Source organism: Oryzias latipes, chromosome 14 (assembly GCF_053564925.1).
Source record: "Oryzias latipes strain Hd-rR chromosome 14, Olatipes_Hd-rR_3.1".
NCBI lineage: Eukaryota > Metazoa > Chordata > Actinopteri > Beloniformes > Adrianichthyidae > Oryzias > Oryzias latipes.
Genome location: NC_136250.1, coordinates 10,353,070 through 10,374,250, shown reverse-complemented (window position 1 = coordinate 10,374,250; position 21,181 = coordinate 10,353,070). Strand labels below are relative to the sequence as shown.

Here is a 21,181-nt window from a genome sequence, read left to right as displayed (position 1 = left end):
GTAGAATCAGTTCTCTATTATTTATAATATAGCTTAATTGAATCTTTGTAGAGGAGGTGGCTGGTATGCAATATTTAGCTGGTATGCAGACCAAATCTTCTTAGAAGATGCAATAACAAGTTAGTTGTGCTGTCAGATGTTGACTGGAGAGCAGTTAGCATCTTCAATGAGCAGGAACAATGTCACGCCCTTTGTAGTTTATTTGTGAAACTCTCGCATCAAACTCTGCTATTTTGATGCTTACAGGATCCTGTTCTGGGTTGCCAATGCAAGGATTTCTGAAGTCCACCAGCTACTAAGCCCCCATGTCGAGGGAAACCTACCAGTATGTTGCCCCTCTTTTTTTCCCCCAGTTCGGTTCAGTGTGCACAGTGTTGGTGTCCTGCCACCAAGAGTCCATTATGAATGGTTCTGTGCAGAACATCTAGTGTATATGGGCCATCTTATTCTCATTTTTATATTTTTATATACATCTTATGTCTTTAATTTTAGTATCTTATCATGATTTTAGCCCCAGTGTTTCATGTGGGGATCTTTACCTCCAGGGCTTGCCGGCTTGGTCGGTGGTTGTTGCTGCAGTTGTCGCCCTTGCTGGGGCAGCTGGGGTCTAACTTTGCAGCGTCCCGGCTGTGAAGTGGACCCCAGTGTTGTCTCAGTCTGGGTGGGCGCTGAGGCGATGCTCCCATGGTCAAGCTGGCTCCTGGTATGAAAAGATTCCCGAATACTGTTTCTTCACAGCAGAGCCAAGCCTTATACGTTTGTTTTTTTGCTTATTTATTTATTTAAAGTCATTATTCTTTGTACGTGGAGGCCATGGGTCATATGTTTTAACGGAGGGGAGTTGGAAGGGTGAAGGGTGGGTTGGGTTTTTACTGTAATATTGTGTGTTTTCCGTTTTTAATGTTAAAGCGCTTCGAGCTGCGCAAAATGCATGAGAAGCGCTATTTTATTAATAAAGTTTGATTTGATTTGATTTGATTTGATTTGGGGTACGATTAAAATAATGAAGCATTTTGGAATTATTTATAATATATTGAATTACAATTAATTAATTAAAAAATGTGGATTCTGTCTGACCTTCTTCCAAACTTTTTATGATCACTGATATGCTCTTGTGTGTTTTTTACTTAAAAAAACGAGAGCTATGGTTGTTTGAGTAATAACAATGGGAGACTAAGTGTCTTTACTACATTTTCCTTTTATGACAACCCTTTTGTCGTTCACGAATGGCACATTTGTGCTTAGTGCTCTATCTAAGACAGTGGGGAAGGTGATATCTCCTATCTGATTTTAAATCTGAAATCTTTTTTGCTGTTGGATTTGTTTGCTGACAGATAACTCACATGTAATGAATCTGGTAACTGGTCCTATCTCCATTATCTCAAATTTATTTTATTGCTGAGAGACTTTGACACACTTTTTGTTAGTGTCAAAATGTTGTCAACTCTAAAAGTCGAGATCTAATATCACTTACCGGTACATGTACAATATTCATGGCTATTGACCATAATCTAGTGGTTCATAACTGTTACTGCATAAACAAATTACTGGTCAGATGTCTTGCAACTTCAACTTTTGTGACGTGCTAATAACCTTTATTCTGTTTACCTAAAAAACACAACATAAAAACTACCTGGCAACTGTTAATATGTATTTTGTATTAGTTTATGGTTTTAATAACAGACAGTGTCTTTCCAGACTGACCTATGCATTATTTCCAGAATATTAGAGAAAAAATGATAATACAGCTTTAACATCCATGTGTGAATCTAGCACAGTCAATTACAGTAAAACCTTAAAAGACCAACTTTCAAATTATGTGCTTTATTTGTTTTTGTTAACCAAATATTTCTTGTTTTTTCCAAAACAAAGGAAATAAATTAATGTTTTTCAATGTATTGCATGAGGCATGACACATAAAATTGAAGTGTTTTTCATGTTATTGTAAACATAATAATAATGTTTCTCAAATGCAAATTTGTTATTCAATTATCATGTGCTTTTATTGCATCAAAACGTTTTGTCTAAAAATACATCTCAAATTATCCTTCAAATGCACATAAGAAAGGTAAAAAAAATCACATCAGCTGTAATAGCTAATGCTACTCTTCTTTTTGTTCTTTTTTGTGTGTCAAAAATAAAGTTTTGCATGTGACCCTTATGCTATCCTAGGCACTTTAACATTGGGAGTTGGATCTCGACCCCACAAAACAGTGTGTTGAACCTTTTTTCTTCAGTGATTTGTGATCTCCACCTTTGTCATGGTAGGGAGAACACGTCAATGTAAGGGTGGGGTCATAAGATAGCACAAGGGGTTAAGGTTTCTCTTTAGTTTATTACATTTTTGTTGATTTATTAGTAAGTGAGAGGAATGAAATATTACTTTCCTTAACCCTGCTTAAACATGTTTCTTTTTAACAAGTTTACAGTAAGTGCAGGTTTTTGTAGTATTAATGATACATGTTAGATGCATTTAATTTCAGGAAATTTAAAAATCAATACAATTTTTCATCTTAAAAGTCATAAATGATCAGAGGATTCTTCAAAGGCAAAATACTGTTTTATTTAAACATAACTTGCATAAATTCATTTAAAATGGGTATTTTCGTCTCTATGGAAAATGACTCAAATACAATATTTTGACATTTAAACTTTAAATTAAAATAGAAAATGTATGTACATTGCTTTAATTTAAGTTAGAACAGACAAGGATAATCCAGTGTTTTATGTAGGGACAAAAAAAACAAATACACCACATTCTACATTCACTATTTAATGCATGATGAAGCTGTTTTTACTGAATTTCAACGATAGATAAGATTAGATAACTTTATTGATCCCACGATGGGGAAATTTCACTTATCTGCGGCAGCAAAAAGGACATTTAAAAATACAGCAGCAAAAGTGACATTCACCAAAAGACAAAGGTAAAGTGACTTTCAGTGTATTTACAGAACAACAACATTATAAATAAAACAGAAGAATATCTGCAAAAAAACATCCTTTTTTTTACTGCAAAGTGAAATTCAATTTGAACAAAAACAAATGTCATGAAATCCCCATTTCTCTTTCAGTTTCACTATTTATGGATGCATCATCTGGACATATTTTTATTAATCTAGAGAGCATGCAGTGTTATAAAGATGGTAAATGACAGTAAAGATCACACAAAAAAGCCAGCCTGTGAATATTGTTTCCTTCTCTGACTCAAACACTGAGGTGCAAGGTAATAAAGTTTCAAATTTGTCACAAATCTTGGGAAAAGACATTTTTAACTAACTGAATAGATCGAACATAAAACAAGTACATTTCAATCCAGGATATTTGGATTACTTTGTTGTTTTTAACCCCACGATGATTCTCAAAGATTTAGTCAGAATAATAGTATTTTTTTTAATAAGCGTCAGTGCTCGGGTTTTGATCTCTGTAGTTTTCAAAGAATATACAATAGGATTAATGCAAGGTGGAAGGCAAGAGGCCATCGACAGACTTAGAACTCTATGATCTGGGTTAATTCCTCCCAAATAGAAGCCAATTGTGAAAATGACAAGAAGAGGAATAAAAAAGATTGCAACAATGATGATGTGTTCCACACAAGTAGCCAGTGCTTTTAGGCGCCGATCTAAAGTCTTCATTCTGAACACAGTCACCAGGATGCTGACGTATGACAGCACTATGAAAGCAAAAGGCCCTGCAAGGGTCAGCATGCTCAAAAAGGAAGCTGCAAACCACTGCATTGAATAATCATTACAGGCAAGCCTGAACACGGGTGCATAGTCACAGAAATAACTAAACACTCTGACAGAGTTACAGAATGACAGTTTAGTCATTAAACTCGTGGAAAAGGTTATACTTCCTAGAACCCAACACCAAGTAAAGGTAATGATGCAGCACATGCTGCGCATTGTGTTGATGGAGTTTTGGCGCAAAGGGAAACAAATAGCCACCAACCTGTCATAAGCAAGTATGGTGAGCGCATAAGACTCTGAAGTGGCAAAAACGTAATAAAAATACATTTGCACCAAACACAAGTTGAATGGGATAAAATTATCTTTAACCAAAAATATCTTTATCATACCAGGAATAGTGCAAGTGTTTAGACATAAATCAATCACTGCCAGGTTGATGACAGCCAGAAATTTTGGAGTGTGTAAGGATGGATTAATAACCACAACAATAATCAGCAAACCGTTAAACAGCACTGTAACCACATAAACAATTGCTAGAAAGATGAAAAAGACATTTACAGATGGTAAAGACTCAAATCCAACTATGTAGAAGCCTGGAGGATGAATGATGACGGAGCTGTTCAAAGCCGTCCGGAGAAAAGACATGGTTAAAATTTAGATGTGAAACTTTCTTCTATCTAAAGAATAGATCGTTAAGTTTCCCCACTAGAAATATTCCTAGTTAGGGGACCAACCAAGAGTCCTTATCTTCTCCATTAAATACACAACGGCAGCCGCTCTCTGTGATGCTGCTTCTAAAACCAGCAGGAGTGTAGCAGAAACTCTCTTCAGCTGCCTGTAAAAATATAACTTCAACCTGATCTCATGAGAAAAAACGTCGACATCATAATGAGAAAGTTCATTTGAAATAGGCTATTATTTCCACTAATTTGATCCATGGAGAGCAAAGCTGTTATTAACTTCACTTTCTTTAAAAAAAAAAAGCCTCTCATTGTTGTTTGCTATAATGTTGCATTCAGTAACACACACATGCAAACACTAACACACACACAAAGACTTGTGGGATCTGTGCAAAACCAAGGTGTTTTGTATGTTTTAAATTCTGTACAAAAGTAAAATTGATTTTGTTTTGCAAATCACAGAAAAGTCATTTTCTTTCATCTGGCCTTGTTACATAGCTATACGTTTAGAATGACCTTGCTGTTGTGTGAGTTTTTGCACATCTTGCTTCCTGGATTCTGTCCTGTGTGGTAAATCCTGACAATGTAATACTCAGGGCCTGCTTCTATGCAGCTATGAACACTGAATGTTTTTGCTCACATCCAGCAGGATTGTGGCTCTTTGTATTAACTATTAACAACAAAGAGTTGTCGAGTCGTTGCTGTGTTTTATCTGACTGAGAAACCAGGATGCATTATGGTTCTCTTGCATGCTTCCTTTTTTAAGTTATTCTATATGAATTACTTTGCCAGTTGCCATCCTGCTGATGCACTGATGGATCTTGAAAAGGTGAAGCCGCTCAAAACTACCTAACATATTTTCCAATACTCAATAAAAACCTACCGGTAGTTTTTCTTCATGTCTGTACCTCATGGCTTGGGTCGTAAAGTGCTACCCAATTACAAAGTGTTACCATCTTTTTGATTGTTTAATTCCCCAACACATGGACTTTATTTTTTCCATTGAGTGGTCTTCTGTTAACTTCAAATGCCTCAAATTATGCTTCAAATTCTGAATGTAATTAGCTTAGAGTTCTTCTATGGTTAATATGGACTGTGCAAAGTGCCTTACACGCCTGTTGTATTGGCTTCTGCTAATTCAATGTCCTCCTTTTATTACAGGTTTCACTCTGTTTATTCATTTCTGGTCACACTTTAACATACATCAATGTAATTTCCAAAGGTGTGGATAGTAGAATCAGTTCTCTATTATTTATAAGATAGCTTAATTGAATCTTTGTAGAGGAGGTGGCTGGTATGCAATATTTAGCTGGTATGCAGACCAAATCTTCTTAGAAGATGCAATAACAAGTTAGTTGTGCTGTCAGATGTTGACTGGAGAGCAGTTAGCATCTTCAATGAGCAGGAACAATGTCACGCCCTTTGTAGTTTATTTGTGAAACTCTCGCATCAAACTCTGCTATTTTGATGCTTACAGGATCCTGTTCTGGGTTGCCAATGCAAGGATTTCTGAAGTCCACCAGCTACTAAGCCCCCATGTCGAAGGAAACCTAAAGGTATGTTTCTGTCATGACTAGAATGCGGAGGAAGACCCAGATGCTGAAAACCCAGAAGGCAGAGGCAGGTGAGTGAAGAAGTAAATAAGAGGTTTTTATTTTCTTAATGTTTCTTGCGGTTGTTGATGGTGTAGTGGGTAATCGTGGCTGTGGCTCTCGAGTGTAGATCCAGAATTTCCAGAGCGGGAGCGAGACAATGTTCGTGGGCAGGATCTTGAACCCTGGTGTGGCGTGGTGATCTTGATAAGCGTGGACGCTCGGTGGACCCGTGGCGTGGCCGTGGTCTAGATGAGGACAGCGACTGTGGCTCTCAGTGGCAGGAAACATCAGCGGAGGAAGGCTGAGGCTGTAGCTGCTCCAGATGGTGAACTCAGAGGCTGTGGCTCTCAGTGGCAGGAAACGTCAGCGGTGGAAGGCTGAGGCTGTAGCTGCTCCAGATGGTGAACTCAGAGGCTGTGGCTCTCAGTGGCAGGAAACGTCAGCGGTGGAAGGCTGAGGCTGTAGCTGCTCCGGATGGTGAACTCAGGTGACTCTCGTGGCGTGATAAGGTAACCTGAGTGCAGAGGACAAGACAAGGTTAACTTAGTGCAGAGACTAAGGGGCCAGACGTAGAGCTTCAGGAGACAAGGGCACCGTCAGGGTTAGCGAACTGGCGAAGACTGAAGAAGCTGGGTCTCCTTAAGTAGCAGGTGGTTTGATGAGAAGAGTAGTCACAGCTGAGGGAGATGAGCAGCAGAGCAGGAGGGGGAGGAGTCTGACAGGCCACTATGACAGTACCCCCCCCCTCAACGACCGCCTCCCGGCGGGGCAGGGCAACGATCCGGATGAACACGGAAAAAGTCGCGGATGTGGGAAGGGTCGAGGATGAGGGAACGGGATACCCAATAACGTTCCTCAGGACCGTACCCTGCCCAATCCACCAGGTACTGATGACCACGGCCACGGCGACGGATATCCAGGATCCGAGAGACAGTGAACGCCGGAGCCCCATCAATGAGCCGGGCGGGAGGAGGGGAAGCGGAAGGCGGGCACAACGGGCTGTCCAGAACAGGTTTAATGTGAGAGATATGGAACGTGGGGTGTACCTTGAGTGCGGCAGGCAGACGTAGGCGGACACAGGAGGGGTTGAGAATGCGGTCAATGACGTAGGGGCCGATGAATCTAGGTGCCAGTTTACAAGATGAGACCTGCAACGGGATGTTTTTAGACGAGAGCCACACCTTTTGACCGACCTGGCACGAGGGACCCGCCACCCTGTGACGGTTGGCGATTCTGCAGTTGTCCTCCTTAGTGTGAAGCAGGTCCTCTCTAGTCTGGTTCCAGACACGCTGGCAGCGCTGGAGATGGTGCTGAACAGACGGAACGGCGAGGTCTAGCTCCTGAGCGGGGAACAGAGGAGGAGAAAAACCCAACAAAGCTTCAAAGGGGGAGATCCCAGTAGCAGAGGACACGTGGGAATTGTGGGCATATTCTATCCAGACTAAGAAGTCAGCCCAATCGGATGGGTTCTGGGCTGCCAGGCAATGAAGAGCAGCCTCTAGCTCTTGATTCGCCCGCTCAGCTTGGCCATTGGTCTGGGGATGGTAACCGGAGGATAAACTGGCCGTGGGCCCCAGAGCAGAGCAAAAGGCCTTCCAGACGTGGGAAACAAATTGAGGGCCCCTGTCAGAAACGATATCTGTGGGGATGCCATGATGACGGAAAACATGGTGAACCAGAAGATCGGCAGTTTCAGTGGCAGAAGGTAACTGAGGTAATGGAATAAATTGGGCGGATTTGGAAAAACGATCAATGACCGTAAAAATAACAGTGTTACCCTTGGACGCGGGTAATCCAGTTACAAAATCCACTGCAATATGTGACCAGGGTCTATGAGGCGTGGGCAAAGGATGTAGGAGGCCAGCGGGAGGGGAGCTGGAGGCCTTGGACCGAGCGCAAGTGCAGGCGGCGACGTACTCACGAACATCCTTGTCCATTCTAGGCCAGAAGAATCTTTTACGTAGGAGGTTAAGAGTCCGGAAAACTCCGCCGTGACAAGCGACCCGTGAGCAGTGTCCCCAGGCGAGGACGTCAGACCTAAGTGAGGAGGGAACGAAGAGGACGCCATCAGGACAGGAGTCGGGTTTAGGTTCCTCACCTTGGGCATTGATAACTCTGTTTTCGACATCCCAGGTAAGGTTTCCAACAATACAGGTGGATGGAAGGATGGTGGTAGGAGCCGAGGAGTCGTCAGGACTGAATTGGCGTGAGAGGGCATCAGGTTTGGTGTTCCGACTGCCGGGTCTGTAAGTAATGGTAAACTTGAATCTATCAAAAAATAAACACCACCGAGCTTGACGTGAGTTAAGGCGTTTGGCAGAGCGTAAGTAGGCCAGGTTTTTATGATCCGTCCAGACTATGAACGGTAGATCAGCTCCCTCTAGCCAATGCCGCCACTCCTCCAGCGCGAGCTTGATGGCCAGCAGCTCACGATTACCCACGTCGTAGTTTCTTTCCGCAGGTGACAGTTTCCGTGAATAAAATGCACAGGGTTTGAGTTTTCCAGAGGAAACTTCCTTTTGAGAGAGGACAGCGCCGACCCCGGTATCCGAGGCGTCGACCTCCACAATGAACTGCCGGGTAGTGTGGGGTTGAGTGAGGATGGGCGCAGAACTAAACAAGGACTTGACGGTGTCAAAGGCGGCCTGGGCGTCAGGGTTCCACCGGAAAGGTTTGGTGGTGGAGGTCAGCTGAGTTAAAGGGGCGGCGATGCTACTGTAGTTCCTCATAAACCTTCTATAAAAATTTGCGAAGCCAAGGAACTGCTGTAACTTTTTGCGGGAGGCCGGTGGGTTCCACTGGGTAACGGCTTCGATTTTAGCCGGGTCGGGACGAATGCTCCCCGCCTCGAGGATGTACCCGAGAAACTGGACGGAGGAAGCGTGAAATCGGCACTTTTCGGCCTTCACAATTAATTGGTTCTCGAGCAGACGGGCTAGGACTTGACGTACGTGGTTCTCGTGTTGGACGGGATCACTAGAAAAAAATCAGAATATCATCGAGATATACAAAAACGAAACGATTAATGAAATCTCTAAGGACGTCGTTCAACAGCCTCTGAAAGACGGCTGGTGCGTTGGTTAAGCCAAAAGGCATGACCAGGTACTCATAGTGGCCCAGCGGGGTATTAAATGCGGTCTTCCATTCATCCCCTTCTTTAATGCGAACTAGATGGTAAGCATTGCGTAAATCGAGTTTGGAAAAGATCTGAGCGCCCTGGACGGAATCAAAAACCGAGCTGATGAGAGGGAGAGCGTATTTATCTTTGATGGTAATGGCGTTTAGTTCACGGTAATCAATACAAGGTCGCAGGGTTTTATCCTTTTTCTCTACAAAGAAAAACCCCGCACCCACAGGTGAAGAGGAAGGACGGATGTGACCGGAAGAGAGGGCCTCATGGATATAAGTTTCCATGGCGGACTTTTCGGGACCTGATAAGTTATAAAGATGACCTTTAGGCAAAGTGGACCCCTGAAGGAGCTCGATAGCGCAATCATAGGGCCGGTGGTACGGTAAAGCATTAGCTTTACATTTGCTAAAAACAGCTTTGAGATCATGATAACATGAAGGAATAGTGGAGAGATCTATGGGTTCTGTGAGAGTGAAGGTTGTGGAAGGAACCGCGGGAATAGCAGACTGAAGACAATTAGCTAGACAGTGCTTACTCCAAGAGTTAATACGCTGGTGAACCCAGTCCAACTGGGGGTTGTGAATTTTCAACCAGGAGCAGCCTAGAACGACCGGATTGCAAGGAGAGTGAGTAATGAAAAACTTAATGGACTCATGGTGATTACCGGACGAGATCAGTAGAATGGGACCGGTGCGATGAGTGATGACTGAGAGGTGTTGATCCCCTAGCCCGGCAGTCTTAATAGGGTTTTCTAACGGTTCGGTAGGTAACGAGAGTGATTTTACAAGATTTTTGTCAATAAGACTCTGCTCGGCCCCAGGATCTATTAAAGCTAGAATCTCGGAAATGCCGGTCTTAAAACATAGCTTGACAGGAATGTAGCAAAACTCCTTAGATGTGTGTGCGACAGACTTACCCACCCGCGGCCTGTCGTCTAGCGGGGGGTTCTGGAGTTTAAACGTAGTGAACATTGGGAAACCTGATGACCGGGTTTACCGCAGTAGAAGCATAGTCCCTCCTCTCTACGTTTCTGCCGCTCTTCTTCAGACAGCTTGGCATGACCAACCTGCATAGGTTCCACTGGTGGCTCTCGCGATCTGAAAGGGGAAGATTCAAAAGGATAGGCAGGAAAAGCAACCGGATTAGTAGATGGTGTCTTTCGGGTTACAGGATAACGTTCACGATTACGTTCTCTGAGGCGGGTGTCAGAACGTAACGCGGCGGACACTAATTCTTCGAACGAGGAAGCCTCAGGCTGTGAACATAAGTGATCCTTGATATTTTCGTTTAAGGACTGATAAAAGATCCCTTTTAGAGCTGGGTCAGTCCATCCGGCCTCCACTGCTAGGATCCTAAAGTCTATCACGTGGTCGCTGACAGATCGATTGCGTTGCTTGAGGCTCAGCAAACGTCTGGTGGCTTCTTCCTGTTTCCTAGGTTGATCAAAAACTAACCGAAATTCGTCGATGAAGCGATTAAACGGGAGATGAGATATGGGATTAGCCGCCAGAAAAGCCTGAGCCCATTGTAGCGCTTTACTCCTGAGGGAATTGACGATGAGAGTGATCTTGCTATGATCAGAGTGATAGAACCGGGGGGCCTGTTGGAAAAGGAGCTGACATTGTAGCAAAAACCCTCCGCAAGCCTCAACGTCACCATGGAACGGTTCGGGGTATAGTCGGTAATTCTCCGGGGCGGAGGAGGAAGCGGAAGCGGTCTGGTTGTCGGAGAGCGGAGGTGAGGCAGGAGCCGTGGAACCGGGTCGTTGCCGGGTTAATTCCAACAAAGTCTGTGTCATGCTGTCCAGACGTCGAAATAAATCCTGCTGGGCGGAGGCCATCTGTCCCAAAGCGTCAGCTTGACGTCCGAGCATGATGCCCTGCTGTTGGACTGCCACACGGAGTCCTTCCGGGTCAGCTGGGTCGGGGTTCTGGCCAGTTCGTTCTGTCATGACTAGAACGCGGAGGAAGACCCAGATGCTGAAAACCCAGAAGGCAGAGGCAGGTGAGTGAAGAAGTAAATAAGAGGTTTTTATTTTCTTAATGTTTCTTGCGGTTGTTGATGGTGTAGTGGGTAATCGTGGCCAGTAGCGGTTTTAGGCACGGGCCATACGGGCGATCGCCCGGGGCGGAAAAATGACGGAGGGGCGGCGCCAGCGGCTCAGCTCTTGTAAAATACTTTATGCATCACTATTGGTTTACTTATATCACAGAGTTTGTAACAGCCTGAAACCTGGCGGCGCCCCCGCCCCGCAGCTGCGCTCTCTCCTGTCTTTGAGAAGTAGACGCAAATGTGTGTGAGAAGGAGAAGGGAGGGGGCGCGGGGTGAAGAAGGAGAAGGGAGGGGGCGCGGGGTGAAGGATGCAGGCTGAGAGGTGAGCACGGAGCGCAAAACGCATGCGCAAACCTGGCTGGATCTTCTTCCAGGGGGGCAACGGTCGCGGGCCGCGGCTCAGTGCTTGATGAAAAAATAAAAATTGCGCCGCCATGTAGCGAATTGGCGCCCCTGGGTGCAGCTGCACGCGCTCCTTCTGGAAATGTATGACGAACGGGGGGGGGGGGCTGCGGGTATAAAAAAGGTATAAAAAAATCATGCTTTTTTGGTTATTTTTGTGTGAAATGCCCAAATAAAAAATGGGAAAACAAAAAAAATTCTTCACTTAGATGACAGTTGGTTTAGTCGACAGACTTGATACCTATGTCAGGACATTTATGCTAAATGCAAAAACATCTGAAATATGGAGAAAAAAGGTCAAAGCTGGTGCCCAATTTAGAAAGAAAAGAGAAGAAGAGGAGAAAAGAGACAAAGAAAAGGGTAATATCGCATAACTAGATGCACGTTTTCTAAATTCGAATGCTACCTGCCCTACAACAACAACAACGTTGCAGAGGAAAAATCTCTTGTTTGGTCTATCATGACCAAAACTGAAGTAGGCCCAAATATTGCAAATAACGTCATTTTTAAGATATTTATTCTTAAATGTTTGCTCTGCCTTAACTTGTTACATTAGTTATGATTCGTGTGTCTGTCTGCTCTGCTGTAACACAAAGTTTTTGTTGTGTTTTATTGTTGTATATTAGTTCATAATGTTAAATAAGCTGTGATGGTAGCATGCTGCTGCTGCTGCTGCTGCTGCTGCTGCTGCTGCTAGCTTTTCAAAACTCCAGTTGATCAAGTCATACCTGAGATCACCAATGTCTCAGGAGCAACTCACTAACCTGCTGTTGTTAGTATCAATCATTCAGGGGGGGGAGCAGATTTCATATGATGACGTTATTGACAAGCTTGCATCAGGAAGGCCACAAAGGTTAGGTTTTAGTTAGTGTTTTCTGTTCTTAGTGCTGCAGTTACATTTATTCTAGTGTATTATTTGTGTGATTTGTAGTTTATAATATTTATTTCAGATTATTTGTGTTTATTAAATATTTCCTAACTGTATTTTCAGTTACAATAAATGGACAAAGTGACTCTATTGGGGGGGGGGGGGGGGGGGGGGGGCGCCAGAGGAGGGTCTCGCCCAGGGAGTAATTCAGGGTAGAACCGCCACTGATCGTGGCTGTGGCTCTCGAGTGTAGATCCAGAATTTCCAGAGCGGGAGCGAGACAATGTTCGTGGGCAGGATCTTGAACCCTGGTGTGGCGTGGTGATCTTGATAAGCGTGGACGCTCGGTGGACCCGTGGCGTGGCCGTGGTCTAGATGAGGACTGCGGCTGTGGCTCTCAGTGGCAGGAAACGTCAGCGGTGGAAGGCTGAGGCTGTAGCTGCTCCGGATGGTGAACTCAGGTGACTCTTGTGGCGTGATAAGGTAACCTGGGTGCAGAGGACAAGACAAGGTTAACTTAGTGCAGAGACTAAGGGGCCAGACGTAGAGCTTCAGGAGATAAGGGCACCGTCAGGGTTAGCGAACTGGCGAAGACTGAAGAAGCTGGGTCTCCTTAAGTAGCAGGTGGTTTGATGAGAAGAGTAGTCACAGCTGAGGGAGATGAGCAGCAGAGCAGGAGGGGGAGGAGTCTGACAGGCCACCATGACAGTTTCCCCTCTTTTTTTTTTTTAGTTCTGTTCAGTTTGCAGAATGTTGGTGTCCTGCCACCGAGAGTCCATTATGAATGGTTCTGTGCAGAACATCTAGTGTATATGGGCCATCTTATTCTCAATTTTATATTTTTATATACATCTTATGTCTTTAATTTTAGTATCTTATCATGATTTGAGCCCCAGTGTTTCATGTGGGGATCTTTACCTCCAGGGCTTGCCGGCTTGGTCGGTGGTTGTTGCTGCAGTTGTCGCCCTTGCTGGGGCAGCTGGGGTCTAACTTTGCAGCGTCACAGCTTGGACCCCAGTGTTGTCCCAGTCTGGGTGGGCGCTGAGGCGATGCTCCCATGGTCAAGCTGGCTCCTGGTATGAAAAGATTCCCGAATACTGTTTCTTCACAGCAGAGCCAAGCCTTATATGTTTGTTTTTTTGCTTATTTATTTATTTAAAGTCATTATTCTTTGTACGTGGAGGCCATGGGTCATATGTTTTAACGGAGGGGAGTTAGAAGGGTGAAGGGTGGGTTGGGTTTTTACTGTAATATTGTGTGTTTTCCGTTTTTAATGTTAAAGCGCTTCGAGCTGCGCAAAATGCATGAGAAGCGCTATTTTATTAATAAAGTTTGATTTGATTTGATTTGATTTGATTTGGGGTACGATTAAAATAATGAAGCATTTTGGAATTATTTATAATATATTGGATTACAATTAATTAATTAAAAAATGTGGATTCTGTCTGACCTTCTTCCAAACTTTTTATGATCACTGATATGCTCTTGTGTGTTTTTTACTTAAAAAAACGAGAGCTATGGTTGTTTGAGTAATAACAATGGGAGACTAAGTGTCTTTACTACATTTTCCTTTTATGACAACCCTTTTGTCGTTCACGAATGGCACATTTGTGCTTAGTGCTCTATCTAAGACAGTGGGGAAGGTGATATCTCCTATCTGATTTTAAATCTGAAATCTTTTTTGCTGTTGGATTTGTTTGCTGACAGATAACTCACATGTAATGAATCTGGTAACTGGTCCTATCTCCATTATCTCAAATTTATTTTATTGCTGACAGACTTTGACACACTTTTTGTTAGTGTCAAAATGTTGTCAACTCTAAAAGTCGAGATCTAATATCACTTACCGGTACATGTACAATATTCATGGCTATTTACCATAATCTAGTGGTTCATAACTGTTACTGCATAAACAAATTACTGGTCAGATGTCTTGCAACTTCAACTTTTGTGACGTGCTAATAACCTTTATTATGTTTACCTAAAAATCACAACATAAAAACTGCCTGGCAACTGTTAATATGTATTTTGCATTAGTTTATTGTTTTAATAACAGAAAGTGTCTTTCCAGACTGACCTATGCATTATTTCCAGAATATTAGAGAAAAGATGATGATACAGCTTTAACATCCATGTGTGAATCTAGCACAGTCAATTACAGTAACACCTTAAAAGTCATAAATGCTCAGAGGATCCTTTAAAGGAAAAATATTGTTTTATTTAAACATAACTTGCATAAATTCATTTAAAATGGATATTTTCGTCTCTATGGAAAATGACACAAAGTACAAAATTTTAACATTTAAACTTTAAATTAAAATAGAAAATGTATGTACATTGCTTTAATTTAAGTTAGAACAGACAAGGATAATCCAGTGTTTTATGTAGGGACAAAAAAAACAAATACACCACATTTTACATTCACTATTTAATGCATGATAAAGCTGTTTTTACTTAATTTCAATGATAGATTAGATTAGATTTGAAAACTTTATTGATCCTACGATGGGGAAATTTCACTTATATGCGGCATCAAAAAGGACATTTAAAAATACAGCAGCAAAAGTGACATTCACCAAAAGACAAAGGTAAAGTGACTTTCAGTGTATTTACAGAACAACAACATTATAAATAAAACAGAAAAAAATCTGCAAAAAAAACATCCTTTTTTTTTACTGCAAAGTGAAATTCAATTTGAACAAAAATAAATAAGTAAAAGTTTATGAAAGTTGAAAACTGTCATGAAATCCCCATTTCTCTTTCAGTTTTACTTGTTATGGATGCATCATCTGGACATATTTTTATTAATCTAGAGTGCATGCAGTGTTATAAAGATGGTAAAAGACAGTAGAAATCACACAAAAAGCCAGCCTGTGAATATTGTTTCCTTCTCTGACTCAAACACTGAGGTGCAAGGTAATAAAGTTTCAAATTTGTCACAAATCTTGGGAAAAGACATTTTTAACTAACTGAATAGATCAAATCTAAAACAAGTACATTTAATCCAAAATATTTGGATTACTTCTGTGTTTTTAATCCTACAATTATTCAAGTAGATTTAGTCTGAATAAGTTTATTTTTCCTAATCAGTACCAGTGCTCGGGTTTTGATCTCTTTAGTTTTCAAAGAATATACAATAGGATTAATGCAAGGTGGAAGGCAAGAGGCCATTGACAGACTTAGAACTCTATGATCTGGGTTAATTCCTCCCGAATTGAAGCCAATTGTGAAAATGACAAGAAGAGGAATAAAAAAGATTGCAACAATGATGATGTGTTCCACACAAGTAGACAGTGCTTTTAGGCGCCGATCTAATGTTTTCATTCTGAACACAGTCACCAGGATGCTGACGTATGACAGCACTATGAAAGCAAAAGGCCCTACAAGGGTCATCATGCTCAAAAAGGAAGCTGCAAACCACTGCATTGAATAATCATTACAGGCAAGCCTGAACACGGGTGCATAGTCACAGAAATAACTAAACACTCTGACAGAGTTACAGAATGACAGTTTAGTCATTAAACTCGTGGAAAAGGTTGTAATTCCTAAAACCAAACACCAGGTAAAGGTAATGATGCAGCACATGCTGCGCATTGTGTTGATGGAGTTTTGGCGCAAAGGGAAACAAATAGCCACCAACCTGTCATAAGCCAGTATAGTGAGTGCATAGGACTCTGAATTGGCAAAAAAGTAATAAAAATACATTTGCACCAAACACAAGTTGAATGGGATAAAATTATCTTTGACCAAAAATATCTTTATCATACCAGGAATAGTGCAAGTGTTTAGACATAAATCAATCACTGCAAGGTTGATGACAGCCAGAAATTTTGGCGTGTGTAAGGATGGATTAATAACCACAACAATAATCAGCAAACCGTTAAACAGCACTGTAACCACATAAACAATTGCTAGAAAGATGAAGTAGATGTTGACTGATGGTAAAGACTCAAATCCAATGATGTAGAAGCCTGGAGGATGAATGATGACGGAGCTGTTCAAAGCCGTCCGGAGAAAAGACATAGTTAAAATCAGCAGCAATGATCAAATTTTCTTCTATCTGAAGAAGAGATGCGTTTCTTTTGTTTGCAACAGGAAAATGAATAAAAATGTCAAGCACATTTAAAATTATAGGTGAAAAAAGAAAGGAGGCCCATCTAATGTTCTCTGATATCTATGCTAAATCAGCCTTTCACATTGGTGCTTCTTCTAAAACTTTGTGAGCAAATGGCACACAGACTGAGCTGCTAACAGTTAAAAATATATTTCCGATTCTCATGAGAGAACCCCACACTTCATTAGTAAGACAAATGTGAAATATGTGTTTAATTTCCCTAATTGGATCTGTAGAGAGCAAAGCATCTTAATTGTTGTTTTCTGATTGCGATGATGTAACGCTAAACACTGACTTTTACAGTGTGCACAACAGAAAGCTTGGATTTCAATGGTCCACACACATATATATATATATTTTTTTTTTTCTTTCCTTTTAAAGTAAATTTTACGTTGATTATTTCTATGATGTATTGTGATTTTAATGCATTTTTCTGTTTTGTGAAGCACCTTGAATTACTTTGTGTACGAATTGTGCTATACAAATAAACTTGCCTTGCCTATATTTTATATTTTGAACATTTTTAAGCAAGTTTGTTTCCATCTGACACTAATGATTTCAAGTTCTCCACATTTGATTTTATTAAAAGAAAAGATTTATTTGCCAAGGCTGTGCCAAAATATTGCACAAAAAGAGATGCAAAGCCTGATGTGCAAATGCAAGAGTTTTTTTTTTTTTATCCACGCTTCACTTTACATATAATGCAAAATTTCATTCCAAATATAAACATCAATAATATTTCAATAAAATCTATTTTTAAATAGTTCCTAAATAAATTTTATAACTAATAGTTACTTTCCAAACAAAATGTACTACACCCAGCCCCCCCCCCCTCCATTTTTGATTTACAAATCAAATAAATTTGTGCGAATGACCTCACTGGCCAAGTAACCCTTGTGCTATCCTAGGCACTTTAACATCGGGAGTTGGGTCATCTAGACCCACTAGACAGTGCTCTGAACCTTTTTTCTTCAATGATTTGTGATCTTCACTGGTGTCCATGGATTACATGAAATCTTTCCACCTTTATCCACCTTTGTCATGGTAGGGAGAACACGTCAATGTAAGGGTTGGGTCGTCTAGGACAGCACAAGGGTTGAAGTGCAATAATAATTTCTTAGAGAATCCCTGACATCTATTGTCTCTAACTATTAGAAGAAAAGCTCTGTCCCCAATTGTCCCCAGAGTTGGGGAGCTGGGCGGCTGAGGGCACGGCTCGGTACCCTTGTGCTATCCTAGGCACTTTAACATCGGGAGTTGGGTCATCTAGACCCACTAGACAGTGCGCTGAACCTTTTTTCTACAATGATTTGTGATCTTCACTGGTGTCCATGGATTACATGAAATCTTTCCACCTTTATCCACCTTCTTCATGGTAGGGAGAACACATCAATGGAAGGGTGGGGATATCTAAGATAACACAAGGGTTAAACGTGTTTTTCTTTCCAGAACTATTTGATTGTCATCAGACACAAACAGATAGTTGAAGGCTTGGATAGTTTATTTTTATAAGTCCACACCAAATAATGAATATTCCAAATCATTTTGTCTTCTTTCCGTTTAATTTTTTTAGTAAGTTCGGCACTTCAAGGATGTCAGGGTGGCCATCTGGGAGCTCATCTGGTTGTGGAGTCGGTGGAAGTTTGCTGCTTCTTCAGCTGCTCTTTCCGCCTGTTTTGGAAATTCATCATGCAGTCTTTAAAAGCCTGGACCTGAGTCTGGCAAACTCGCCAGTCCTGGTGTTCTGCCATGCAGTCCTGTACAGCGTAGTGGAGCTGAGTGCAGCCAGTGCGGGATATCATCTGCTCAACAGGGTCATCCTCGTCTTCCTTCCTGCTGCGATCGTGGGGTGAAGGGGATGCCATCCTGCTGCTGTAGGGCTCCTCCACTCAGCACGTCTGCAGGGAATATTGTGATGTCATGGAGATCAATTTTTAGAGCACTCCACACTGTTCGTTGTATGCATTGTCCCTTAAACAAATATATGAAAATACAAAATAACTATTCAAGCTACAAAAAGATAATCACTGCCATTCACACCTGATAAATCCGTACAAAAATAATTACATTTTAATCATTTATTTTTCATTTATTCAAGAATCTTAAGGCAACAACTCACTAGCACAGTAATTAGCTTCAGTGCAAAATAAATATTTTCATCCACAAAGTTCAGTCACATATTTGTAAACACGGTACTACACAAACGTAATACTTCATTTATTTATATACATGTTATATTAGTAGGATAACTAACTTGAGCTTCAATGTAAATATATTTTTATTCTATATTGAAGAATAACTATACTTTTGGTTATGGGCATCCTTTAAATACATTATTTAATAACAAATATACATTTATAAATATTGCTTTTAGTGTATGACACAATTCCTAATACTATCTACTGCTGTGCAGTTCAGGAGATCTAACCATTTTGAAGCTCAAGTTAGTTATCCTACTAATATGACTTCTTTGTTGAGCTAACATTAGACTTACCTTATGAGGAAACTGAAGTTGAAAAAATAAAGATTAAGTTGTGCTAGTTTATGATATGATTACTGTCACTGACTAACTTTGACGCAAAAAAAGTGATAATAATCTGCTGGAGTGTGAGTTTAAATTGTAAATAAAGTTTATTTGGACATGTCTAGGAGACTCATCGGACTTTAATGTCATTTTTTTATTTATATTTAATGAATAAAATGTAAGAACCTGACCTAATTGTTACCCTAGTTCTTCTTCGGCTGATTTTCCTAGCTGCACGCGATTCAGAACTTCACTGTTTCCTCGCGTTACGCAAAAAGCAGAATTCTAACGAGCATTAAAATATTATATAACACATGTTTGCAATAATTTTAACTTCTTTACCTGTACAAAGTGGATGAGCAGATTTCTCCACGAGCGGTCCAAGTTTAGGCATTAAAGCGCACCGTCAATGCCCCTGACACACACGGCGGACAGTTAAGCGTGGGACAGCGGTGTAGCAGCAATACATTCCCGACCTTCAATGCTGCCATTAGTTCCGCTACAGCCGACAAGCGTTAATGGCCATCAAGGTATTAGCTACGGTATGTAAAATAAAATAAAATTAGATGGATGGAGGCATGGATAGATAGATAGATAGATAGATAGATAGATAGATAGATAGATAGATAGATAGATAGATAGATAGATAGATAGATAGATAGATAGATAGATAGATAGATAGATAGATAGATAGAGATAGATAGATAGATAGATAGAGAGAGAGAGAGAGAGAGAGAGAGAGAGAGAGAGAGAGAGAGAGAGAGAGAGAGAGAGAGATAGATAGATAGATAGATAGATAGATAGATAGATAGATAGATAGATGAGAATGAATAAAGATTGCAATTTAAAACCTATTAAGAGAAACCCCATCAAGATATTGAAATAATCCAAATATATCAAAATTATTTAGAATAAATAATGTTTTCAAATAGGCGCAGCCAAAACTAATATCCTTGGCAAAAATGCTAAAAGAAATGTATCAACAAATTGCCAATACTGTCCAAGATCCTATACAGTGGTCAAGGTTTTCTACAGCCTATTACAGCTGCCATTATGGTACAATTGGTCCAAATGCTCTGGACAGGCCACAAGTCCACCAGACATAACCATGTTAAGACTAATAAAGTTTAAAAACCTCATCACCTCTATAACTACTTAATGTTTAGTAGGATATATTATAAGCCTACCATTTAGGGTTAAAAGAGATTTTTATCATACATAAAAAACATTTTTTTAAATAGTTAAACACTTTGTATCTGCTTGTGCACATTTTGACTCAAAAGCAAAACATTGACACTGGCGCTGTGTAATACTTCTACAGGGATCTTTTTAGTTACTAAACAGAACTCTATGACCTACGATAAAATGATCCTCTCCTGAATATTCAACTCCTGGGAGTCTGGCTAATGAGTCTTGTTTGGGACGTCATTACCCAAAGGAGGGCAATTAACAACCTTCTTCAAAACAAACAAGGCTTTTACTGTAAAAGCTTAAGCCTAATTAATCTCATCTGCCTCCATTAGAAGGTTGCACGCTCTTGCAGCTAAAACTGGAGGTTAATGACAGACAATTCTAAGTGACATTAATGAGCTGTAACATGAAAACATCCAATGAATCCCCATATTAACAAATCGTTTTTGTAAAGCTGTATACAAAAACTATATTAGTTAATATAGCTATATTAAATATAAATTACTAAAACTTTTGTCCTTTCTGAAATCCTTGAATCCTGTTTAAAGAAGGAAAAAGGTCAGATTAGAGATAGCCACTGTGGTGAACTGTTGACCTGTCTATGGTGTGACCTTCCTCCCACCCAGTAATGGCTGGGGTTGGCTTCAGCAAACATTTCTTACTCTGAAAAAGCTAGAATATGTGGAGATATTTGACTACTGCAGTAAATGGCTATGTCTGAAATGTCTGAAATTTCACAAATATCCACAAAATCAAAGCCTGATGCAGACACATGGAAAGCAACTTTTGCTGGGGAACAGTCCTACTGACCAGTTATTAGTGTAATCATAATGACTGTGATCAGAACATGACTTTTAGTTTCAAGAATCTGCAAAAGACTGTAAAAGTCTCGTTGAGGTCTATGTTTTTTCTGTCATTGCTCAAGGTGGCCCGTAC

The 21,181-nt window shown here is 40.9% G+C and overlaps 3 protein-coding genes and 1 long non-coding RNA gene across 5 annotated transcripts; all 4 read right to left on the bottom strand.

Annotated features, from left to right (window-relative positions):
- Positions 1-2,817: 2,817 nt before the first annotated feature.
- LOC101165196 (olfactory receptor 2AT4-like) lies at positions 2,818-5,398 on the bottom strand. The gene has a single exon (XM_004084409.5). The coding sequence runs from the start codon at positions 4,332-4,334 to the stop codon at positions 3,330-3,332; it is 1,005 nt and encodes a 334-aa protein (XP_004084457.3). The 5' UTR covers positions 4,335-5,398; the 3' UTR covers positions 2,818-3,329.
- A 600-nt stretch (positions 5,399-5,998) lies between these two features.
- On the bottom strand, positions 5,999-7,392 carry LOC144983683 (uncharacterized). Its single transcript, XR_013647448.1, has 2 exons — positions 6,559-7,392; positions 5,999-6,478 (listed from the first exon to the last, which is right to left on the bottom strand). It is a non-coding gene; the product is annotated as an uncharacterized LOC144983683 (long non-coding RNA).
- A 7,922-nt stretch (positions 7,393-15,314) lies between these two features.
- On the bottom strand, positions 15,315-16,589 carry or41a3 (odorant receptor, family 41, subfamily A, member 3). The gene has a single exon (XM_023962860.2). It carries the CDS (start codon positions 16,437-16,439, stop codon positions 15,465-15,467), a length of 975 nt encoding a protein of 324 aa, XP_023818628.1. The 5' UTR covers positions 16,440-16,589; the 3' UTR covers positions 15,315-15,464.
- A 1,424-nt stretch (positions 16,590-18,013) lies between these two features.
- On the bottom strand, positions 18,014-19,537 carry coa4 (cytochrome c oxidase assembly factor 4 homolog). 2 transcript variants are annotated; one of them, XM_004076189.5, is made up of 2 exons: positions 19,397-19,537; positions 18,014-18,428 (listed from the first exon to the last, which is right to left on the bottom strand). In XM_004076189.5, exon 2 carries the CDS (start codon positions 18,393-18,395, stop codon positions 18,147-18,149), a length of 249 nt encoding a protein of 82 aa, XP_004076237.1. In that variant the 5' UTR covers positions 18,396-18,428; positions 19,397-19,537; the 3' UTR covers positions 18,014-18,146. The 2 variants fall into 2 exon arrangements, with proteins under 2 accessions (XP_004076237.1, XP_020564428.1); XM_020708769.3 differs by having other exon boundaries at positions 18,014-18,501; positions 19,397-19,530.
- Between the last annotated feature and the right edge of the window lie 1,644 nt (positions 19,538-21,181).

Coding starts and splice junctions, on each gene's coding strand:
- LOC101165196 (XM_004084409.5), bottom strand. CDS start 4,334: ATGTCTTTTCTCCGGACGGCTTTGAACAGCTCCGTCATCATTCATCCT.
- or41a3 (XM_023962860.2), bottom strand. CDS start 16,439: ATGTCTTTTCTCCGGACGGCTTTGAACAGCTCCGTCATCATTCATCCT.
- coa4 (XM_004076189.5), bottom strand. CDS start 18,395: ATGGCATCCCCTTCACCCCACGATCGCAGCAGGAAGGAAGACGAGGAT.